The sequence below is a fragment of the Heterodontus francisci genome, chromosome 3 (assembly GCF_036365525.1).
Source record: "Heterodontus francisci isolate sHetFra1 chromosome 3, sHetFra1.hap1, whole genome shotgun sequence".
Classification (NCBI taxonomy): Eukaryota; Metazoa; Chordata; class Chondrichthyes; order Heterodontiformes; family Heterodontidae; genus Heterodontus; species Heterodontus francisci.
Genome location: NC_090373.1, coordinates 32,564,171 through 32,585,078, shown reverse-complemented (window position 1 = coordinate 32,585,078; position 20,908 = coordinate 32,564,171). Strand labels below are relative to the sequence as shown.

Genomic DNA, 20,908 nt, shown 5'->3' with positions numbered 1-20,908 from the left:
ATATTGTGAATAGCTGGGGTCCTAGCACCGATCCCTGCGGTACCCTACTAGTCACTGCCTGCGATTCGGAAAAAGACCCATTTATCCCTACTCTTTGTTTCCTATCTGCCAACCAATTTTCTATCCATCGCAATACACTACCCCCAATCCCATGCGCTTTAATTTTACATGCTAATCTCTTATGTGGGACTTTGTCAAAAGCCTTCTGAAAGTCCAAATAAACCACATCCACTGGCTCCCCCTCATCAACTCTACTGGTTACATCCTCGAAGAATTCTAGTAGATTTGTCAAGCATGATTTCCCTTTCGTAAATCCATGCTGACTCTGCCCAATTCTACCACTGTTCTCTAAGTGCTCTGCTATAAAATCTTTGATAATGGACTCTAGAATTTTCCCCACTACCGACGTCAGGCTGACTGGTCTATAATCCCTGCTTTCTCTCTACCTCCCTTTTTAAATAGTGGAGTTACATTAGCTACCCTTCAATCTGTAGGAACTGTTCCATAGTCCATAGAATCTTGGAAGATGACCACCAATGCATCCACTAGGGCCACTTCCTTAAGTACTCTGGGATGCATACCATTCTTCCGAAAGTGTGGTGCCCAGAATTGGACACAATACTCCAGCTCAGGTCTAGCCAGTGACTTATCATAACTTCCTTGCTATTCCTCAGTCAAAGCGATCCTGTATTCAAATCACAACAGGTTAATAGTGCAACAAATCTAAGCCAAAAAGCTTACTTCCCATGTCGACTGAATTAATGACACTGGCTCTTGGCAAGCTCGTGCTATGGTATGTCTGTGTAGATAGTGATAGTGAAATCTGGATGCTAGTATTGCTGCATTGTTTGGAATCTTGACAACTTGGAGGTTAAGAGTAACTTGCAAAGTACTTTATTGTTGCACCACAAAAATAAATTACGTTGTTAATTAACTTCAAATCATTAACAAGTTGAAGAAATGAATTTTAAAAAATTGTCTCCATATGTTTTCTTTCGACCACATTCGGCCTTAAATCTAAACAAAGCAAACTATGTGGGTATGAGGGACGAGTTGGCTAAGGTAGATTGGGAAACTGCATTATAAGATATTACAGTAGATAAGCAATGGCTAGCATTTAAAGAAATGGCAACAAATATACATCCCTTTAAGGCACAAAAATCTCACAGAAAAAGTGGTCCAACTGTGGCTAACAGAAGGAGTTAAAGACGGTATTAGATCAAAATCGAAGTTTATAATGTTGCCAAAATGAGTTGTAAGCCTGAGAATTGGAAGGATTTTAGAATTCAGCAAAGGAGAAGCAAGAAATCAATAAGGAACGAGAAAAGGGAATATGAGAGTAGGCTAGCAAGAAACATAAAAACAGATTGTAAATGTTTCTGTAGGTATGTAAATAGGAAGAGATTAGTGAAAGTAAACGTGGGCCCATTAGAAGCAGAGACCGGTGAAATTATAATGGAGAATAAAGAAATGGCAGAGACGTTAAACAAATATTTTGAATCCGTCTTCACGGTAGAAGACAAAAAAATTCTGGAAATAATGAGGAACTAAGGGTCTTGTGAGAATGAGGAGCTTAAAGAAATCAATATAAATAAAGAAATTAATGGGACTAAGTGGCAACAAATCCCCTGGACCTGATGACCTGCATCCTAGGATTGGTAGCTGCAGAGATAGTGGCTGCAATGGTTTTGATCTTCCAGAATTCGTTAGATTCTAGAACAGTTCTCGAGGATTGGGAGGTAGCAAACATAACCCTACTATTTTAGAAAGGAGGAAGAAAGAACTCAGCCTAACATCAGTGGTAGGGAAAATGCTAGAATCTATTATTATGGACATAGTAATATGGTACTTAGAAAATCATAATATAATTAGGCAGAATCAACACGGATCTATAAAAGGGAAATCGTATTTAACAAATCTGTTAAGAGCTTTTTAAGAATGGTAACTGATAAGATGGATAAGGGGATCTCTCATTCTTCTGAACTCCAGGGAATATAGGCCTAGTTTACTCCATTTCTCCTCAGAAGATAATTCCCTCACCCTAGGAACCAGTCTACTGAACCTTCATTGCACTCCCTCTCGTGCAAGTACGTCCTTCCTTCGATAAGGAGACCAAAACTGCACACTGTACTCCAGGTGTGGTCTCACCAAAGCCCTGTAAAATTGTAGAAAGACTTCTTTACTCTTATACTCCAGTATAAGTGGATGTAGTGTATTTGGATTTTCAAAAAGGATTCAACAAGTTGCTGCACAACAGGTTATTACACAAAATTAGGACTCATGGGATTGGGGGAATATGTTAGCAAGGATTGGGCAATAGAAAACAGTTGGAATAAATGGGGCATTTTCGTGTCGGCAGGTTAAAACCAGTGGGGTACCGCAAGGATCAGTATGTAGGTGTCAACTATTTACAATCTATATTAATGACTTAGATGAGGGGACTCATTGTAGCATATCCAAGTTTGCTGATGATACAAAGTTAGGTCGGAATGTAAACTGTGAGGATGATGCAAAGAGGCTGCAGAGGAATAAAGACAGGTTAGGTGAGTGTAATCCAACTGTCATGTTCTTGCCAATGTGATGAAGTGTGAAATTATCCACTTTGGTAGTAAAAATAAAAAAGAATATATTTTGAATGGTGAGACACTGGGAAATGTTTGTATTCAGAGGGGCCTGGGTGATCTTGCACATGAATACAGAAAGTTAACATGCAGGTACAGCAAGCAATTAGTAAAGTAAATGGTATGTTAGTTTTTGTTTCAAAGAGATTGGAGTATAAGAGTAAAGAAGTCTTTCTACAATTTTACAGGGCTTTGGTGAGACCACACCTGGAGTACAGTGTGCAGTTTTGGTCTCCTTATCGAAGGAAGGACATACTTGCATGAGAGGGAGTGCAATGAAGGTTCAGTAGACTGGTTCCTAGGGTGAGGGAATTATCTTCTGAGGAGAAATGGAGTAAACTAGGCCTATATTCCCTGGAGTTCAGAAGAATGAGAGGTGATCTAATTGAAACATCTACAATTCTTAAGGGACTTGACAGCATAGATGCTGAGAAAATGCTTTCCTTTGCTGGAGAATCTAGAACACAAAGTCACAGTCTTAGAATAAGGGGTTGGCTACTTGGGGCTGATCAGCAGAAATATTTTCAGTCAAAGGATTGTGAATCTTTGGAATTCTCACCTCAGAAATCTGTGGATGTTCAGTTGTTGAGTATATTCAAGACAGAGGTCGATAGATTTTTGGGTACGAAGGGAATTAAGGAAAATGGGAATAGTGCAGGAAGGTGGAGTTGAGGTAGATCAGCAATGATCTTGTTGAATGGCAGAGCAGGCTCAAAGAGCCAAATTGTTTACTCCAGCTCCTATTATGAATAGGGTGGTCACATGTACTTGAATCTAGTAAATAGGGTGGGGGAGGGGGGGGCGTGCTCAGATAGAAAATGTGGTGTAAACAGCAGTTGGAAAACAAAAAGGGAAGACAGTAGAGTAACGGTCAGAAATTGTGCTTTAGGCACTACAGGTAAAGGGAAAACTAAAAGATGTAAAGTAATTTAACCAGGAGAGAGAAATAAGAAACATGTGAGTAAAACAATAGAGCAGAATGACAAGTTCGGATGTGGCCAAAATAAGAATTCTTTGTACAAACGCACAGAGCATAAGGAACAAATTGAATGAATTGCAGGCACAAATTCAACTTGGAGGTGACATGGTAGCCATTACTGAGACATGACTGAAAGATGGTAAGGGCTGGGAACTAAATATATCAGGTTACAATTTCTACAGGAATGATAAGCAAAATGGTAGAGGGGGAAGAGTGCCTTAGTGATTAAGGATGAAATCATTTCGACGATCAGAGAGGTAAGCAGGCAGTGAAGAATTCAAGTAGAATTAAGATATAGAAGAACATTTAAGACTGAAGCGAGAGTGGTGTATAGGACCCTGGTAGCAGCTGTGAAGTGGTAGATTGTAAAAATGCAGAGATTGGATAAGCGTGCAGCAAAGGCAAAGTAGTTTTAATGGGGGATTTTAACTTTCATACAGATTGGGACAAGGAGACCAGCACATGTTAGAAAGATAGTGAATTTCTTGAATGCGTCTGGGATAGTTTTCTGCAGCAATATGATCGAGAACCAATAAGAGAACATGCCATATTAGATTTAGCAATGAATAATGTGCCAGATTTAGTTAATAGCCTAATGGTGAATGAGCATTTATCTAATAGTGATCATAATATGATTGAGTTCAATGTAGTGTTTTTTTAAAAAGGGAGAAATGTGAAACAGCTACGAAGATTCTAGATTTAGGTAAGGCTGACTTCACTGTGATGAGATAGACTGTCCAGAGTAAACTGGACAAATCTGTTAATGGGTAAAATGACAGAAGTATTAGGTGTTCAAAAAATAATTCAATATGATACAGAACCAGTTTACATGTCAAAGAGACAAGAGCCAAAAAAAGAGCCATGGAGAACTAAAGAGATAAGAGACAACATAAAACTAAAAGGATAAAAACAAATGCAAAAAGTAGCACAAATCCTGGTGAATGAGAGAGATACGAAGAACAGCAAAAGGTGACAAAACAGTAAGAGCTCCAAATAGGAAGTATGAAACTTGCAATGGACAAATTAAAACAAAAAACTTTTACAATTAGGAAAAAGAGGGTGGCAGAAGCAATGTGGGCCCCTTGAAAACTGATAACGGTGATCTTGTCATTGAAAATAAGAAAATGGCAGACATGTTGAATAATTACTTTGCATCAGTATTTACAGTGGAGGAAGAGGATAGCATCATGGAAATCCCAAGGAACATTGTTTCAGGCACAGGGGCTCACCAAAATTAACATTAACAAAATAACAGTAATGAAGAAAATAATGGGCACTAGAACAAAGAAAAAAGAAAATTTCAGCACAGGAACAGGCCCTTCGGCCCTCCAAGCCTGCGCCGATCCAGATCCTCTATCTAAACCTGTCGCCTATTTTCTAAGGTGTGATAAATCTCCAGTACCAGTAGGCTTTCATATAGGATTTAAAAGGAAGTAGGTGAGAACATTGCAGACCTAACTGTAATCTTCCAAAGTTCTCCCGATTGGGAACTGTTCCCTTAGATTGGAAAATTGAGCATATCACTCTGCTATTTAAGAAAGCTGAGGAGAGGAACACCAGGGAATTGGTCTCACATCTGTTGTCGGGAAATTACTAGAGTCTGTAGATGATGAGATAGAAAGCCACATATCCAAATATGCCGATGACACAAAGATAGGTGGCATTGTAAGCAGTGTAGATGGAAGCATAAAATTACAAAGAGATATTGATTAAGTGAATGGGTGGCATTAGGGCGGCACAGTGGTGCAGTGGTTAGCACCGCAGCCTCACAGCTCCAGGGAGCCGGGTTCAATTCTGGGTACTGCCTGTGCGGAGTTTGCAAGTTCTCCCTGTGACTGCGTGGGTTTTCGCTGGGTACTCCGGTTTCCTCCCACCGCCAAAGACTTGCAGGTGATAGGTAAATTAGCCATTGTAAATTGCCCCTAGTATAAGTAGGTGGTAGGGAATATGGGATTACTGTAGGGTTAGTATAAATGGGTGGTTGTTGGTCGGCACAGATTCGGTGGGCCGAAGGGCCTGTTTCAGTGCTGCGTCAATAAATAAAATAAAACTATGGCAAATGGATTTTAATGCAGACAAATGTGAGGTCATCCACCTTAAACCTTAAAAGGGATAGAAGATGACACTTTCTGAAATTGTTGAACTCAATATTGAGTCCAGAAGGCTCTAGAGTGCCTAATCTGAATTGTGGGCATGACAGCGGGTTAATGAATTAAAATGGCAAGCAACCGGAAGCTCGGGGTTATGCTTGCGGGCTGAGCGGAGGTGCTCCTCAAAGCGGTCACCCAATCTGTGTTTGATCTCCCCAATGTAGAGGAGGCAACATTGTGAGCAGCGAATACAGTATACTAAATTGAAAGAAGTACGAGAGAATAGCTACTCCACCTGGAAGGAGTGTTTGGGGCCTTGGATGGTGATTAGGAAAAAATTTCTAAATAAAAAGTGTGGTAGACGTTTCAAGCTCCCTTCAGCAAAATGCAATTAATGCTAATAAAAACAAGAAATGCTGGAAATACTCAGCAGGTCTGGCAGAATCTGTGGAGAGAGAAGCAGAGTTAACGTTTCAGGTCAGTGACCCTTCTTCACAACTGGCAAATATTAGAAATGTGAAAGGTTTTAAGCAAGTAAAGCAGGAGTGGGGCAAGAGATAACAAAGGACAAGGTTACAGAGAATAACCGACCAGAAGGTCATGGAGCAAAGGCAAACAATATGTTAATGGTGTGTTGAAAGACAAAGCATTAGGACAGACAGGGTGTTAACGGACTGAAAACTGAACAGCAGCAAGTACAAACATGAAAAAAACAGTGGGTAGGCAAACTGAACAAACTAAGATAAAATAAAATAAAATAAACACAAAAAAAATAACTAAAAATAAACCTTCCCCTGCAATCGCAGGAGGTGTAATACCTTCCCATTTACCTCCTCTCTCCTCACTATCCCTGGCCCCAAACACTCCTTTCAGGTGAAGCAGCGATTTACTTGTACTTATTTCAATGTAGTATACTGTATTCGCTGCTCACAATGTGGTCTCCTCTACACTGGGGAGACCAAACGCAGATTGGGTGACCGCTTTGCGGAACACCTCCGCTCAGTCCGAAAGCATGACCCCGAGCTTCCAGTTGCTTGCCATTTCAACACTCCCCCCTGCTCTCATGCTCACATCTCTGTCCTGGGATTGCTGCAGTGTTCCAGTGAACATCAACGCAAGCTCGAGGAACAGCATCTCATTTACCCATTAGGCACACTACAGCCTGCCAGACTGAACATTGAGTTCAATAATTTCAGAGCATGACGGGCCCCCCATTTTACTTTTATTTTTAGTTATATTTTTCTTTTTTATATTTTTTTTGTGGTTGTTTTATTTTATTTTATCTTAGTTTGTTCAGTTTGCCTACCCACTGTTTTTTTCATGTTTGTATTTGCGGCTGTTCAGTTTTCAGTCCGTTAACACCCGATCTGTACTAATGCTTTGTCTTTCAACACATCATTAACATATTGTTTGTCTTTGCTCCATGACATTCTGGTCGGTTATTCTCTGTGACCTTATCCTATCTACACCTTCTCCTTTGTTATCTCTTGTCCCATCCCCGTTTTACTTACTTAAAACCTTTCATATTTCTAATATTTGCCAGTTCTGAAGAAGGGTCACTGATCTGAAATGTTAACTCTGCTTCTCTTCTCCAGCATTTCTTGTTTTTATTTCAGATTTCCAGCATCCACAGTATTTTGCTTTTATGCAATTAATGCTAGATCAATTGTTAATTTTAAATCTGAGATTGATTGACTTTTGTTATCCAAAGGTATTAAGGGATATGAGGAAAAGGTCCCAGATCATCATTGGAGTCGTGGAAAAGGTTCAAGGGGCTAAATGGCTTCCTCATGTACCTATGTTACTAATCTGACCTTATGCTTGAAACATACAAGATAGTGCCATAAAGGAAATATTGAAACATTCTACCTTTGGGGTTATGCATTGTAAAGACTATGGCCTACCCACTGTGTCCTCCAGATCTCTCCAAATCAACTGAAACCAACATGCTAGGAGTGAGCTTTCAGCTCAGTGGTAGCATTCCCGCCTCCGAGTCAGAAGGTGCAGGGTTTGAACCCCGCTTCAGACAGTCCCAGTAAGTGCAGACTGAAGCTCCAGCTCTGAATTCCGGGTTGACATCCTACAGAATTCTCATGTCTGGTAGGTGTGGGTGATCCCCAGCCTCCACACCATGTAGGTTGTAAAAGCCCATAAAACCCCCTGTCGTACAGATCTAACATCCCTCTATTAGCTGCTATTCCACTACTTCACACTATTCTCCAAGGGATAAGTAGGAGGAAATATGAGACAGATCAGATAGCTCAGACCAAAATTACTAATCAAACTTATTGTAACTAAGATTATACAGAAGCAAGCATGAATCAGAAGATAAATAATAAATAACATGGTACTTCAGTCCAGTTATTCCAAAACAGGTTCTGAAGTCATGGCAGTCCTCTTTAGTAATGTGATCATGAGTTGTGATGGAAATCTTTAACTTAAGAATGACCTATTGCATGCTCTGTCTGTCCTTAATTAGCATAAGGTCACAGTGAAATAGGAAACTGAAAAATGTGGGGCATTAGTCTCCCTACTTGCCTGAAAACTAGCAAAAAAAGGATAATAATGCCATCCATCCCAATTAATCAACAACAACAACATGCATTTATGCAACATCTTTAACGCTGCAAAACGTCCTAAGGTGCTTAATCGAAACTGACCACATTTAAACAACAGCTTGCAGTGGCAGAGCAGAGACATGGGGGAGAAATTAATAAGCATAGTGCTGCTTCTAGAGGTGCTATGCAGACTTGCATCAATTCCTCGGAGTCAGCCAGCACCATGGGTCGCTACCTGCGCAATGTGTGTGGCATCGTTCATTGACATCATTGAAGCAACCTGCATAGGCTGCGCAGGTATCAGCAACCAGCACTGGCTGCTCCTGGCAAATTTATGAAGTCTGTGTAGCACTGGCAGAAGCCATGTTACACGAACAAATTTCTGCCCCATAAGGAATCCACAGGTATAAACAACCTCAACCCAGCACTGAGCCTAACCAGATGAGTTACTCAGAATCATGTCCTGGATCATTTGTTTCTGTGTGTCCCCCTTATGATTGAGAATTCAATCACGTCTTTTTAACAATGCTGTTAACTGGCCAATTAAAATTGAAATTAATATACAATACTCCCTGAGGTGTGTATCGTGATTTGCCAGCCGGCTCTTGAGCTAAGACAAAGGAACTGAAGTCACAGCAGCTTTCAGATATTTTCCATTTTAAACATTCCAGTGCTCACACCAAGTTATAAATTCAGTAAAAACAAAGGCTGTACTGACCTTAGGATCCGTCACAGGGTCAAACACTTCAATTTAAAAAATGCAAATTTATTGCTCTACAAAATAATGAACCATACATTAATTCTTATAATATATGATAGCCATGTTTTTAAGCTCATTCTTTTTTATATTTTCTATTTGGCTCTTAGAGAATTAACATTCCTTTACTAGTTTTGAGACCTGTATCCATACTGTATGCATAATATGACAGCTGGTCCTTCTTTTCTTAGAAACACCTCTACAACTTTTCCTAGGTTTTCAGATACAGGGTATGTTATCTGTCTCAATATTGGAAATGTAAGTATAGTTACAGCTATCAAATTAATGAATGCAATAAATTTCTCATGTACATAGGAATATGTTACTAACCTTTGGTTTGGTGACATTCAGTTCCTTCACCATTTCAATGTAGTGCCTCTTCCAGATTCTTTGCTCGTAGGGGTTTGGTGAGAAGCTGATGTACCAGCCCAGTCTCAGGCATTTGGGCATCCAGAGTTGGTCCAATTCAGCCAAATCCTTCCAGTGCCAGCTCACCTAGGGCACAGCAGAAAGGACACAGATCATTTTCAATGAACTCTGAGAAGCAGAAATGCCAACAACGAACACGTGCAAACCTGTGTGTTCATCAGTCTCAAGCTGCCCATGCCATAAAACAATTCTACAGTATAGTGCTCGAGTCCCAGTACGTCTGGGGCCACTCTGCACTTCACTAACATCACACTCAAGGAATGTCACCGTAATAGAATAGGCGGCAGCCTTGGTTTAGTTCCTCGCACTCTCACCTGAGTCAGAAGGTTGAGGTTCATGTCCCATTCCAGAGACTTGGGCTGACACTCCCAGTGCAATACTGAGGGAGTGCTGCACTGTTGGAGCGCCTATCTTTCAGATGAGATGTTAAACTGAGACTCTGTTTGATCTCTCAGGTGCACTATTCAAAGAACAGCAGGTAGTTCTCCCCAGTGTCCTGGCCTATACTTATCCCTCAATTAACAACTAAAAACCGATGATCTTATTGCTGTTTGTGGGACCTTGCTATGCACAAATTGGCTGCCTTTTTTTACATTACAACAGTGACTACACTTCAAAAGTACTTAATTGGCTGTAAAGTGCTTTGGGACATCCTGAGGTGGTGAGAGAGCTGTCTAAATGTGTGATGGATGCTGGCCTTGCCAGTATTGGCCACATCCCAAAAAGACGTTGGTTGAGAGTTCTAAATTTACCGCTTCTATTCGGCAGATATTTACCACATTACCTTCCTAGAATCATACAGCACAGAAGGAGACCATTCAGCCTATCATGCCTATGCCTGCTTTTTGAAAGAACCATCCAGTTCGTTCTTCCTTTAACAGGTAGAAACTGGCTGTACAAGTCCAGATTTAGCACATAAAGTCCAGAATGTTGTTCTGACTTCAGGAATAATCAAAATATATTCATATTTTCATCAAATGATGGACATAATCCTAGACGTGAAGGCACTGAAGATGGCCCCTTGGAGCTGCTCCCACTCCCCAGCAGAGTAGGAGTAGCTCCATACTGCAGGAACACACTTGGAGTTTGTGTGATGATACATGATCAGGGTATCCTCAACTGCAGCAAGCTGCACAGAGAGCAAGGTAAGGATGAGAGAATTCTCCCATTCTGCAAGTGCCTACGTACTCCACAAACTATTAATTGGTGAACTAGTGTTACTGTTAAAAGGAACAAAAGGCAGATTTTTTTTTTATTTGTGAAAATACCACCTTAAACCTTCTGATTAATGTTACCTGTGCACAACGGCAAAGGCTCCTTGGATCCAAGAAGGAGAAGATATACAAAGCCAGCACTCTGGGAAGGAAACAAGTGAAGTCCAGAGCCTCCGCAGGAACTCTGCTACGCAAATGTTGCTCACAGAATTTCAACTGAGAAACAGAACATCTTTCAAACAGGCTGAGAAGAATCTTACGACGCTGTGAATCAGTCCACTTGTCGAACTGAATGAGGAAACGACGGAAAGTAAAAAGTCAGTCCCACTTATCATCAACATGGTAATATTAGTTTTCCCTAATGATACCATCCACATTGCTATAGCTAAAATATCTATTATATATTAAAATAGTGAGCCACCACTATCCCATCCCCACCTGTTCCATTCTCACCTCTTTCCTTTCCTCTCTCCCCATCTCTTCTCCCACCCTCACCTTCCTCTCCCCTGCCTCTCCCCTCCAACTCTCCTGTTCACACCTCTCCCCCTTCCATTCCCTGCCATCTGCTTTATAATCTATCCTTCTCCTCCTCTCTACCGCTCATTCCCCTTAACCTTCCCATAAACCCACTGCACACATCCCTTCTACCTCTCCTCACATGCCCCCTCCAAAGCTTTTCCTCTCCACCTCCTCCTCTCTGTCTCCATTTCCCATCTGCTTTTCTCCTTGACCCCCCTAGTCTCCTTCCCATCCTCACCCTCTCCATTTCTCTCTCCTTCTCCCTCCCCCTTCCTCTTCTTCTCTCCTCCACTCTCCTCTCCTCCGTCCTCACCTTTCACCCGTCTGCTATTCTTGTGTGCAAAGCCACTTGGGATCAACCAGTAATTTTTTGAAGATAAAATATTTGGGAAAAAATTATAAATGTACATAATTTGATTTCATCACCTAGACATGTTCAAGGAAGAAATTCTGCAGTTAATGTTTTTTTTGTTTGTTTGTTGATTTTCTACTTTGTAGATAAGTCTTCTTACTCTTTCCTCTTCCTGCTCTCTCCATATCAGGAAACCTGCACCCGAGAGGATGGGTTGGCATGACAGAGGCCTCTTAGAGGTATGTGCAGTAACAAGTGTACTTCACTTAATTGGGAATCAACAACATGCACATCCATGAGAAGAGTAATTAAGGACAAAGCATAACAATCCCGAGGGCTCTCTCGGCAGGGAAATACACTTGCTGTGGTACTGAGCCATGATCACCAAGAAAATCCCAATTTTGATCCCTGGCATAAACCGAGTTAGCCAAGTTCTGTTGGGAGGCTCAGGTTTGCTATGATTGGTTTCAGTGTCCCGAGTGAGGAAGCGGAGAAAAATAACTAGGTTTACTTGTCCCAATTACTATCTGCTGGAAGTGTGTGTACGTGGGTACTGAGTGAATCTCACTGCCTAATATGCCTCCAACATTCACTATCCAAGTGCATACAGCCACTTGGGAGAGGTATGAAAGGAATGCATTTATTTTGGAGCTTGAGTCTATGCCTGTGGGAGACGAAGAGGTAAAGGTGAACCACAGTTCCACATCGCACGGTAGGACATATTATGGCACAAAGAGATAGGTCACTCTGAGGAATGTGTTGTACAACCTCGCTAGATCGTCAATGTACAAAAATGTACCTCACAAAAGCCAAAAGTGTGTTTTACAATGGCTGAGGTTAAAATAGTGAACTCAGCAGCTGGGGTTTCACTCCATAACCATTAAAATAGCTTTCTATTGCTGTACCCCATACTGGGAGAACAGGTATTAGGATCTGCTAACTAGCTTGTACAACTGGACATGATGGACTGGCTCAGACTTGTAATATCACCTGGAGGGGGGAAGCGTTACATATGTGTCAAGATCAGATTCACATGCAGCCAATACTGAGCAAAATCAAAACCACAGCAAGTCCCCACGTTCAATTCCTAGTCTGTGCTGAGTTAAACAATCTCAGCCAGGACATGACAGGCATGCTACAAATGACACTGGTGTTCCAAGGACAGGAATGGGAGAAAAATAACCCACTAACCCTGGACGGAGAATAGGTGGGGGCTAAATTGGGGAGCTACCAAAAAACGGGGCATGAGATTGCAATGCATGAGTAACCCGCACCTATTGCTTCTGATGCAGACAGCACACTAACTTCTTGCTGCCAGTTAATTTGCTTGATTGCTGTATGCAGCAAGCACTAAACGCATTGTTGAGTGCTGCACATGTCAACAAGGGGTCCAAGCTTGTACGAGGTTAGCAACACTTAAAGCTAGCCTGCACTACTTAAAGCCAGCCTGCACCGCTTAAAGGGGAGGTGCATTCTGACTGCAGCAGATGCTGAAACTGTTTGTGGAAGGGGGTCTGAGCAGAAAGAAGAGTGAATAACGGTGCGCCAGGTGAAAAAGTGTGCTCCAAGGTTCTCTAACGCTGTATTGGACACCTTGGTGGAGGAAAGGAGAGATGTGATCTATCCACAAGGGGCCAGCAGGCCCTCCAGACAAATGTTAAGAAGGCAGTGGGACATGGTACCCACAATTTCTCTCCTACCAAGAATCTATCAATCACAACTCATACCTAAAATTCATTGCTTCAACTCACCGTCACAAACTTAGCACTGCTGCAAACTTCATATTCACATCTCACAGCTTGCATACACTGCCAACTGTTCAACCATGATAGCCACATCATACTCACTGGCACATTTCTCTTTCTCTTGCAGGACAAGGTGGCGCATAACCAGTGCTAACCGGCAGGGGATAGGCATATCTACAAGTCCTTACCCCCATGGAAGAGATGTTGCTCACCATCATTGGAGCGGCCATTACTGAGGCCATGGCCAGCGGCAGGGCTGAAAACCATCAAAGATAAAGGTATCCTAATACCGACTCCTCCTTCTCACATTCCCCTTCCTCCTCATCCCACAGTCTCTTCTGATTTACAAGGTGCAGATGGTGTAAACATGCACCTCTTGCTTCCCCACCACCACCTCCCCTCACCACAACCCTACACTAGTGCCTTTCTTTCAGATACCCTATAACTGCAACTTGGCCAAACGGTTGCGGAAGAGCTAGAGGTTGTAGAGCAGGAAGAAACACTGTCACTCGTTCTCACAATTGCAGCCACCAGCTCAGACACTGACACTGTGCATACTTTAGAGAATAGCTTACAGGCGGGATCTGCATGTGGTAAGACAACTGGCCTACAGCCAGGGCAGGAGCCAAGGGTAGCGCAGGTGTCAGCTCACCAGAGGGCAAGGTCATACCTGAATTCTGCTGTACAGGACACAGATGAGAACTTCAGTGGGGCTGGCAGCCCCACATGGGACCCGTTCATGGCGTCACCTGATGCAGGAGCAGGTGCTGGCCATTTTTCAAAGGCTGCCAGCCTGCAAACAGTTCAAAATAATGCAGAGTTGATCCCTTCACACCCCCCCCCCCTCCCCACCATACAGTAAATAATGCAGAGTTGACCCCCCCCACCATACAGTAAATAATGCAGAGTTGACCCCTGCACCCCCAGACACTAAATAATATAGAGTGACCCCTTCCGCCCCAATACAATAAATAATGCAGAGTTGACTCCTTTCGCAGAGGTGGCACAAAGCCTCTCCTGGACAGGAAAGTGAAGGTGCTTGAGTGCCGCACAACGTGCTCAAGATTCTAAACTTAAGTAAGATTGCGGGGTGTTACATTTAACTTTATGCAGCGAGCTATTTTTAATATTTAAAGTATGGTCCGTCGCAGAGAAGTGGAGATGCCACCACGGAGCCTCGCTGCCGCTGGCAAGATTGGGCCTGGCAATCCCGGTGTCAGACTCCGTGGCGGCCGCCACACCCCTCCCCCCACCCCACCCCTGGCCTCGGAACCTGACAATGGGCTGAGAACAAAATCCCGCCCACTGTTCCTCACTGAGGTTCAAGTTGGAGAACTCTTCCCTGATCACCCTGGGAGGATATGGCCTCCAGCTGAGAGTCTTTCTCCCCCTTCTCCATCTCCTTCTTGTAGCAGCTTGTCCTCCTCTGCAATACCTCTGTTCATTCTCTCTGTCATGCTGTAGTCCAAGGGGATTACATACTCCTGTGTATATGTCTGGGAGCAAGTGTATTGTGCAGGATCCTTGAAGTCAGTACAAAGTCCTTCAGCACGTGTCACACCACTTCCTGTAGACTTTTGCAAATTTAAAGAATTCTAGAAACCACCAAACACATCTTCAATCACAGAAAGAGCCTCTAGAAATCAATCAGCAACTAACCTGAAAGTCATGATGATTCCTTTAAATAGCAGTTTTGGCGGGGTGAGGGTGGGGGGGTGGGTACTTCCTGATGCTGAACGTTTGTTCAGTTGTGCACGTTTAAGAAACAGTGTTAGCTGGTGTGTTGAGCTCCAAAATGACAGCACTGACATGAAATCAATGTTACACACTGATTAAAGTCACAATCTGCCTTATCTGCATAATTTTGGCAGACTTGCCACATCGTGAATGCCATTTTGGAGCAAAAACGGCAGTTAGTAGCATCAAAAAACCGGGCGCTAAAGTGCCAAATTTTGTGGACAGTCATCTGGATGTGGTGATTGGCCTTGACTGTGAGAGCACTCCCCATAGCTGAATGGCCCACCAACAGTCAGTGTTCAGGTTCACACATGAAGATAACCATTTGGCTGAGGGCCATTGACAACCATCAGAAAGTGCATTTCATCTCCAGGGAACCCCTTGCTAGACTTAACTCTTCCAAAATACCCACCAACTGCCCCCTCAACTTCTTCCTGAGCCAAACAGAGTCATAGAGTTATTTACAGCCCATGTTCGTTGTCCACGGAGTTATCCAATCAGTCCCACTCCTCCACTCGATCCCCGTAGCCCTGCAAGTTTATTTCCTTCAAGTACCCATCCAATTTCCTTTTGAAATCATTGTCTCCACTTTCATTACCCTTGTGGGCAGTGAGTTCCAGGTCATTCTCACCCGCTGCGTAAAAAAAGTTCTTCCTCACATTCCCCTGCATCTCTTGCCCAAAATCTTCAATTTGTGTCCCCTTGTGCCGTGAACAACAGATGCCCCTCTACATTGCTTTCATTGATCTCACCAAAGCCTTTGACCTCGTCAGCAGACGTGGTCTCTTCAGACTACTAGAAAAGATCGGATGTCCACCAAAGCTACTAAGTATCATCACCTCATTCCATGACAATATGAAAGGCACAATTCAACATGGTGGCTCCTCATCAGACCCCTTTCCTATCCTGAGTGGTGTGAAACAGGGCTGTGTTCTCGCACCCACACTTTTTGGGATTTTCTTCTCCCTGCTGCTTTCACATGCGTTCAAATCCTCTGAAGAAGGAATTTTCCTCCACACAAGATCAGGGGGCAGGTTGTTCAACCTTGCCCGTCTAAGAGCGAAGTCCAAAGTACGGAAAGTCCTCATCAGAGAACTCCTCTTTGCTGACGATGCTGCTTTAACATCTCACACTGAAGAATGCCTGCAGAGTCTCATTGACAGGTTTGCGTCTGCCTGCAATGAATTTGGCCTAACCATCAGCCTCAAGAAAACGAACATCATGGGGCAGGATGTCAGAAATGCTCCATCCATCAATATTGGCGACCACGCTCTGGAAGTGGTTCAAGAGTTCACCTACCTAGGCTCAACTATCACCAGTAACCTGTCTCTAGATGCAGAAATCAACAAGTGCATGGGTAAGGCTTCCACTGCTATGTCCAGACTGGCCAAGAGAGTGTGGGAAAATGCCGCACTGACACGGAACACAAAAGTCCGAGTGTATCAGGCCTGTGTCCTCAGTACCTTGCTCTACGGCAGCGAGGCCTGGACAACGTATGCCAGCCAAGAGCGACGTCTCAATTCATTCCATCTTCGCTGCCTTCGGAGAATACTTGGCATCAGGTGGCAGGACTATATCTCCAACACAGAAGTCCTTGAAGCGGCCAACACCCCCAGCTTATACACACTACTGAGTCAGCGGCGCTTGAGATGGCTTGGCCATGTGAGCCGCATGGAAGATGGCAGGATCCCCAAAGACACATTGTACAGCGAGCTCGCCACTGGTATCAGACCCACCGGCCGTCCATGTCTCCGTTATAAAGACGTCTGCAAACGTGACATGAAATCGTGTGACATTGATCACAAGTCGTGGGAGTCAATTGCCAGCATTCGCCAGAGCTGGCGGGCAGCCATAAAGACAGGGCTAAATTGTGGCGAGTCGAAGAGACTTAGTAGTTGGCAGGAAAAAAGACAGAGGCGCAAGGGGAGAGCCAACTGTGCAACAGCCCCAACAAACAAATTTCTCTGCAGCACCTGTGGAAGAGCCTGTCACTCCAGAATTGGCCTTTATAGCCACTCCAGGCGCTGCTTCACAAACCACTGACCACCTCCAGGCGCGTATCCATTGTCTCTCGAGATAAGGAGGCCCAAGAAGAAGTCCTTCTACCATTAGCTAATAGAAACAGTTTTTCCTATACCTGTCATAATCTTGTACACCTCTATTAAATCTCCTCTCAATCTCCTTTGCTCTGAGAAGAACAAACCCAGCTTTTCCAACCTAACATTGTAACTAAAATCCCCCATCCTTGGAACCATTCTGGTAAATCTCCTTTGCGCCCTCTCAAGGACCTGACATGCTTCCTAAAGTGTGGTGACCAGAACTCGATGCAATACTCCAGTTGGGGCCTAACCAGAGCTTTATAAAGATTCAGCATAACTTCCCTGCTTTTGTACTCAATGCCTCTATTTATGAAACTCAAGATCCCATACGCTTTGCTCTCGCAATATGTTCTGCCGCCTTCATAAATCGATGCATATGCATGCCCAGGTCCCTCTGTTCCTGCACACTTTTTAGAACAGTGCCATTAAGTGTATATTGCCTCTCCCTATCCCTTCTGCCAAAATGCATCACCTTACACTTGTCAGTATTGAATTCCATCTGTCACCTATCTGCCCATTCTGCGAGCCCAGGGGTGTCTAACCCCTCATGTGAGGGGCCACATTATAATTTTTGTCCTACACAGGGGGCCAGTAAGCAAATTTCAGAAAGGTAAAGGTATTAGAAATTTATCTTACTATTAATCAAAACAACAAAAGATGCACATTTTTGTGAACAAGCTTTAAAGAAGACTAATTTATTAACTTATTTTCTCGTTCCTATGTCGAACACTGATTAAGTGAAATACCTGGCATTGTTTTTGCCTGCAGAAGTAGACAGCGTCTGCCTGCACAGTTGATGTAGCAATGCGGAGTGTTCTGGATAGATGTCCATCTGTCAGGAGTGATCTTGATCTCTCTCTCTCTCCCTTCTCTGTCTCTCTTTCTCTCTGTCTTTCTCCCTCTCTCTGTCACTGTGTCTGTCTCTCTCTCTGCCTCTGTGTGTGTCTCTCTCTCTGTGTCTCTGTCTCTGTATCTCTCTGTGTCTTTGTCTCTCTAATTTTTCTCACTCTCAGTCTCTGTGTTTCTCTCTCTGTGTCTCTGTCTCTCTCTCTGTCTCTGTGTTTTTGTGTGTGTGTGTGTGTGTGTGTGTCTCTCTTCCTGTCCCTCTGTGACCCCCCACTCCCCACCTCACCCCCAGGGCCCAAATACCCCAGTACACTACTCCTGGTTACCTCAGCACCCTGCTCCCAGGGCCCGGGCCTGCGCTCTGCTGCCTGCTCATGCGGCTCCTCCTTGGTGTCAGTGGTGGAGATGAAGGGCCTGGGGCCCCAGGCCAGGTCCATACACAGGCAGAGCCAGTGCTGGGCCTGGGGCCCGAGCTCAAGGCCAGGAAGGCCACGATGGGAATGGAGTGCGGGCAGGAAGCACCGGCAGTCATGCAGCTGAGCCCAGGTGCTGCCATCTTACTGAAAGAGCCAGAACATTAGCTACTGAAGAGCGTCCACCATCTTGGTAAAGGAGGATATGCACAGTGAGGTATCTCTCCATTGTAAGTAAAGATGCTGCAGCCATTCTCAGTCACAGGAAGTTTTGGCGGGCTAGAAGAAGCCAATGGCGGATTTCCAGTGGAAATTTCTCATCCTTCGCAGGCTGGATGGAAACCTTTGGCAGGTCAGATTCTGGGCCGCAAGCCATATGTTGAACAACCTTGGGCTAACCTATTTATTTCCTGTTACAGGTTCATATCATCCTCACTGTTTGCTACACCTCCAGGTTTGGTGTCATCGGCAAATTTTGAAATTCTACTCTGTATTCCAAGTTCCAAGTCATTTATATGTAGCAAAAAAAGCAGTGGCCCTAGCACTGACCCTTGGAGAACACAACTGTCTACCATCCTCTAATCTGAAAAACAACCATTTACCAAGTCTCGCAGTTTTCTATCCTTAAGCTAATTTTTTATCCAATTGGACACTGACCCTCCTATTTCATGAGTCACAATTTTGTTACCCAATCTTTTATGTGGTACTTTATCAAATGCTTTCTTAAAATCTATATAGACAACATCCACTGCATTTCCTTCATCAACCTTCTCAGATACGTCATCAAAAAATTAAATTAGATTAGTCAAGCATGATCTCCCTTGTACAACTAAGTGCTGGCTATCCTTAATTAACTCTAACCTCTCCAAGTGTCTATTGATTTTTTCCACTGATTATTGCTTCTAAAACCATATCCACCACTGATGTTAAACTAACTGGCCTAGGACTGTCCTTACACCCTTTCGTGAATAAGAGTGTCACATTTGCTGCTCTCCAATTCTCTAGCACCTTCTCCATATCTAGGGAAGATAGGAAGATTATGGCAAGCCCTTCCACTATTTCCACCCCACTTCCTTTAGCAACCTGAATGCATGCCATCCGGACCAGGTGACTTATCTACTCGAAGCTTAGCCAGCCTTTTCAGTAACTCCTCCCTCTCAATTTTTACCCTATCCATTGCCTCTACTCTCTCCACTTCTACTGATATTTTGGGCTGGATTTTATAGGGGCCTCAACATCGGGATCCGTGGCGGGGGGTGGACAGGAAGATTGCCCCTGATAAGGTCTGCCATGGACCTTGGTGCCGGCAGAGGCAATCCCGATCTTGTGGGCGGCACTCCCCACTACTCAGCGATGGGACCTCAATTTAAATATGTAAAATAATTAACTTACCCACATTAATAAATTTCCCATTGCCACCTGATGTGCCGCCGCGATCTTCATCCTAGCGGCTGGCACTGATGTGCCTTCGGATCCCCCTCCAGGGAAAAGAGGCGTGACACCTGTGGGGAAGGGGGAGGAGGTAAGTTGATCAGTGCAGGATGGGGGAGCAGGGTCAAACTTACTTGATTGGTCTAGGGGGTGATGGGAAGGTTCTGAAATTTGCGGGGGGGGGGGCAGGTCATATATTCAAGTTATGTATTTCGGGGGGGTAAGGGTAGGAATGGCATGTAATGCTATTGGGCAGGTGGGAGAAGGGCTGGGAATATTTCTGCAATTATTTTTAATAAATTCACATGCACTGTCCCTTTAATCATTTAAACTGTCCGTAAGGGCTCTAAGACCTTTAAAATATCACCGGTGCCCACGCAGTGGCGCCGGACACTGTTGCCGGGGACAGCTCTCCCGCTCCCTCCATGTCATCGGGGGGTCAGTCCGCCCCAGACATGTTAACAAGCCGTCGCATATAAGATCACAGCAGCTCCGCGGAATTAAACACGCGCATTTGGGCTGCCATCTTTTACAGCTGCCACCGTACTCGGTGGCGGCAACATAGAATTCAGCCCTTTGTCTCTTGACCCAATGGTTGGACATTGTCAACCGACCCTTTCTTTAAACTGTTATTCCCCCTTTCATTACTGCCACGATTAACCATCTCCCTAAAATCCATCCTCTCCCTAAAAATCCCACGTTCGACCTCTCCATCTTCTCTAATGACCATTCCAACCCTAAAGTCCCTTTCTTTCTAAGATTATCAAACATTATTGTCACATCCACTTCTTCCCACCCATTCCTGTTCACATCCTTTTTCTACTTTTGCAATATTCATAGCAAAAAAGATTGCCCTGGTCAAAAACCTTGAAATCCTAAATGACTGTCCACGTGGTGCACTGTCCCTCCTCCTCCCTCTGGCCTTTGACTTACCCGGCCAGTCTCATTCCTCTCTTCTGTGGTGCGCTGTACAGCTCTACTCCCAATATCACCTGTTTTAATGCACCGACTTACACTCCACGTTTTCAGTCACCTCACCACGCATTTAGTCAGTTACCCTAGCTATTCTTGTAGTACCTGCTCAGCGTCATTCTCACTTACTGACCCGCCCCAACTCC

At 43.9% G+C, this 20,908-nt stretch overlaps 1 protein-coding gene across 4 annotated transcripts in view; it reads right to left on the bottom strand.

The window, feature by feature from the left end:
- The window catches only part of fbxo16 (F-box protein 16), a 61,538-nt gene that overhangs the window by 12,086 nt on the left and 28,544 nt on the right, over positions 1-20,908 (bottom strand). For 3 of the 4 annotated variants that reach the window (XM_068017245.1, XM_068017237.1, XM_068017263.1), the window contains 2 exons: positions 10,730-10,936; positions 9,336-9,500 (listed from right to left, as the gene is read on the bottom strand). In XM_068017245.1, coding sequence (XP_067873346.1) covers positions 9,336-9,500; positions 10,730-10,936 — 372 coding nt within the window. Of the gene's footprint in view, positions 1-9,335; positions 9,501-10,729; positions 10,937-19,751; positions 19,862-20,908 lie in introns of all 4 variants that reach the window. The other variant, XM_068017255.1, reaches the window with a different exon arrangement.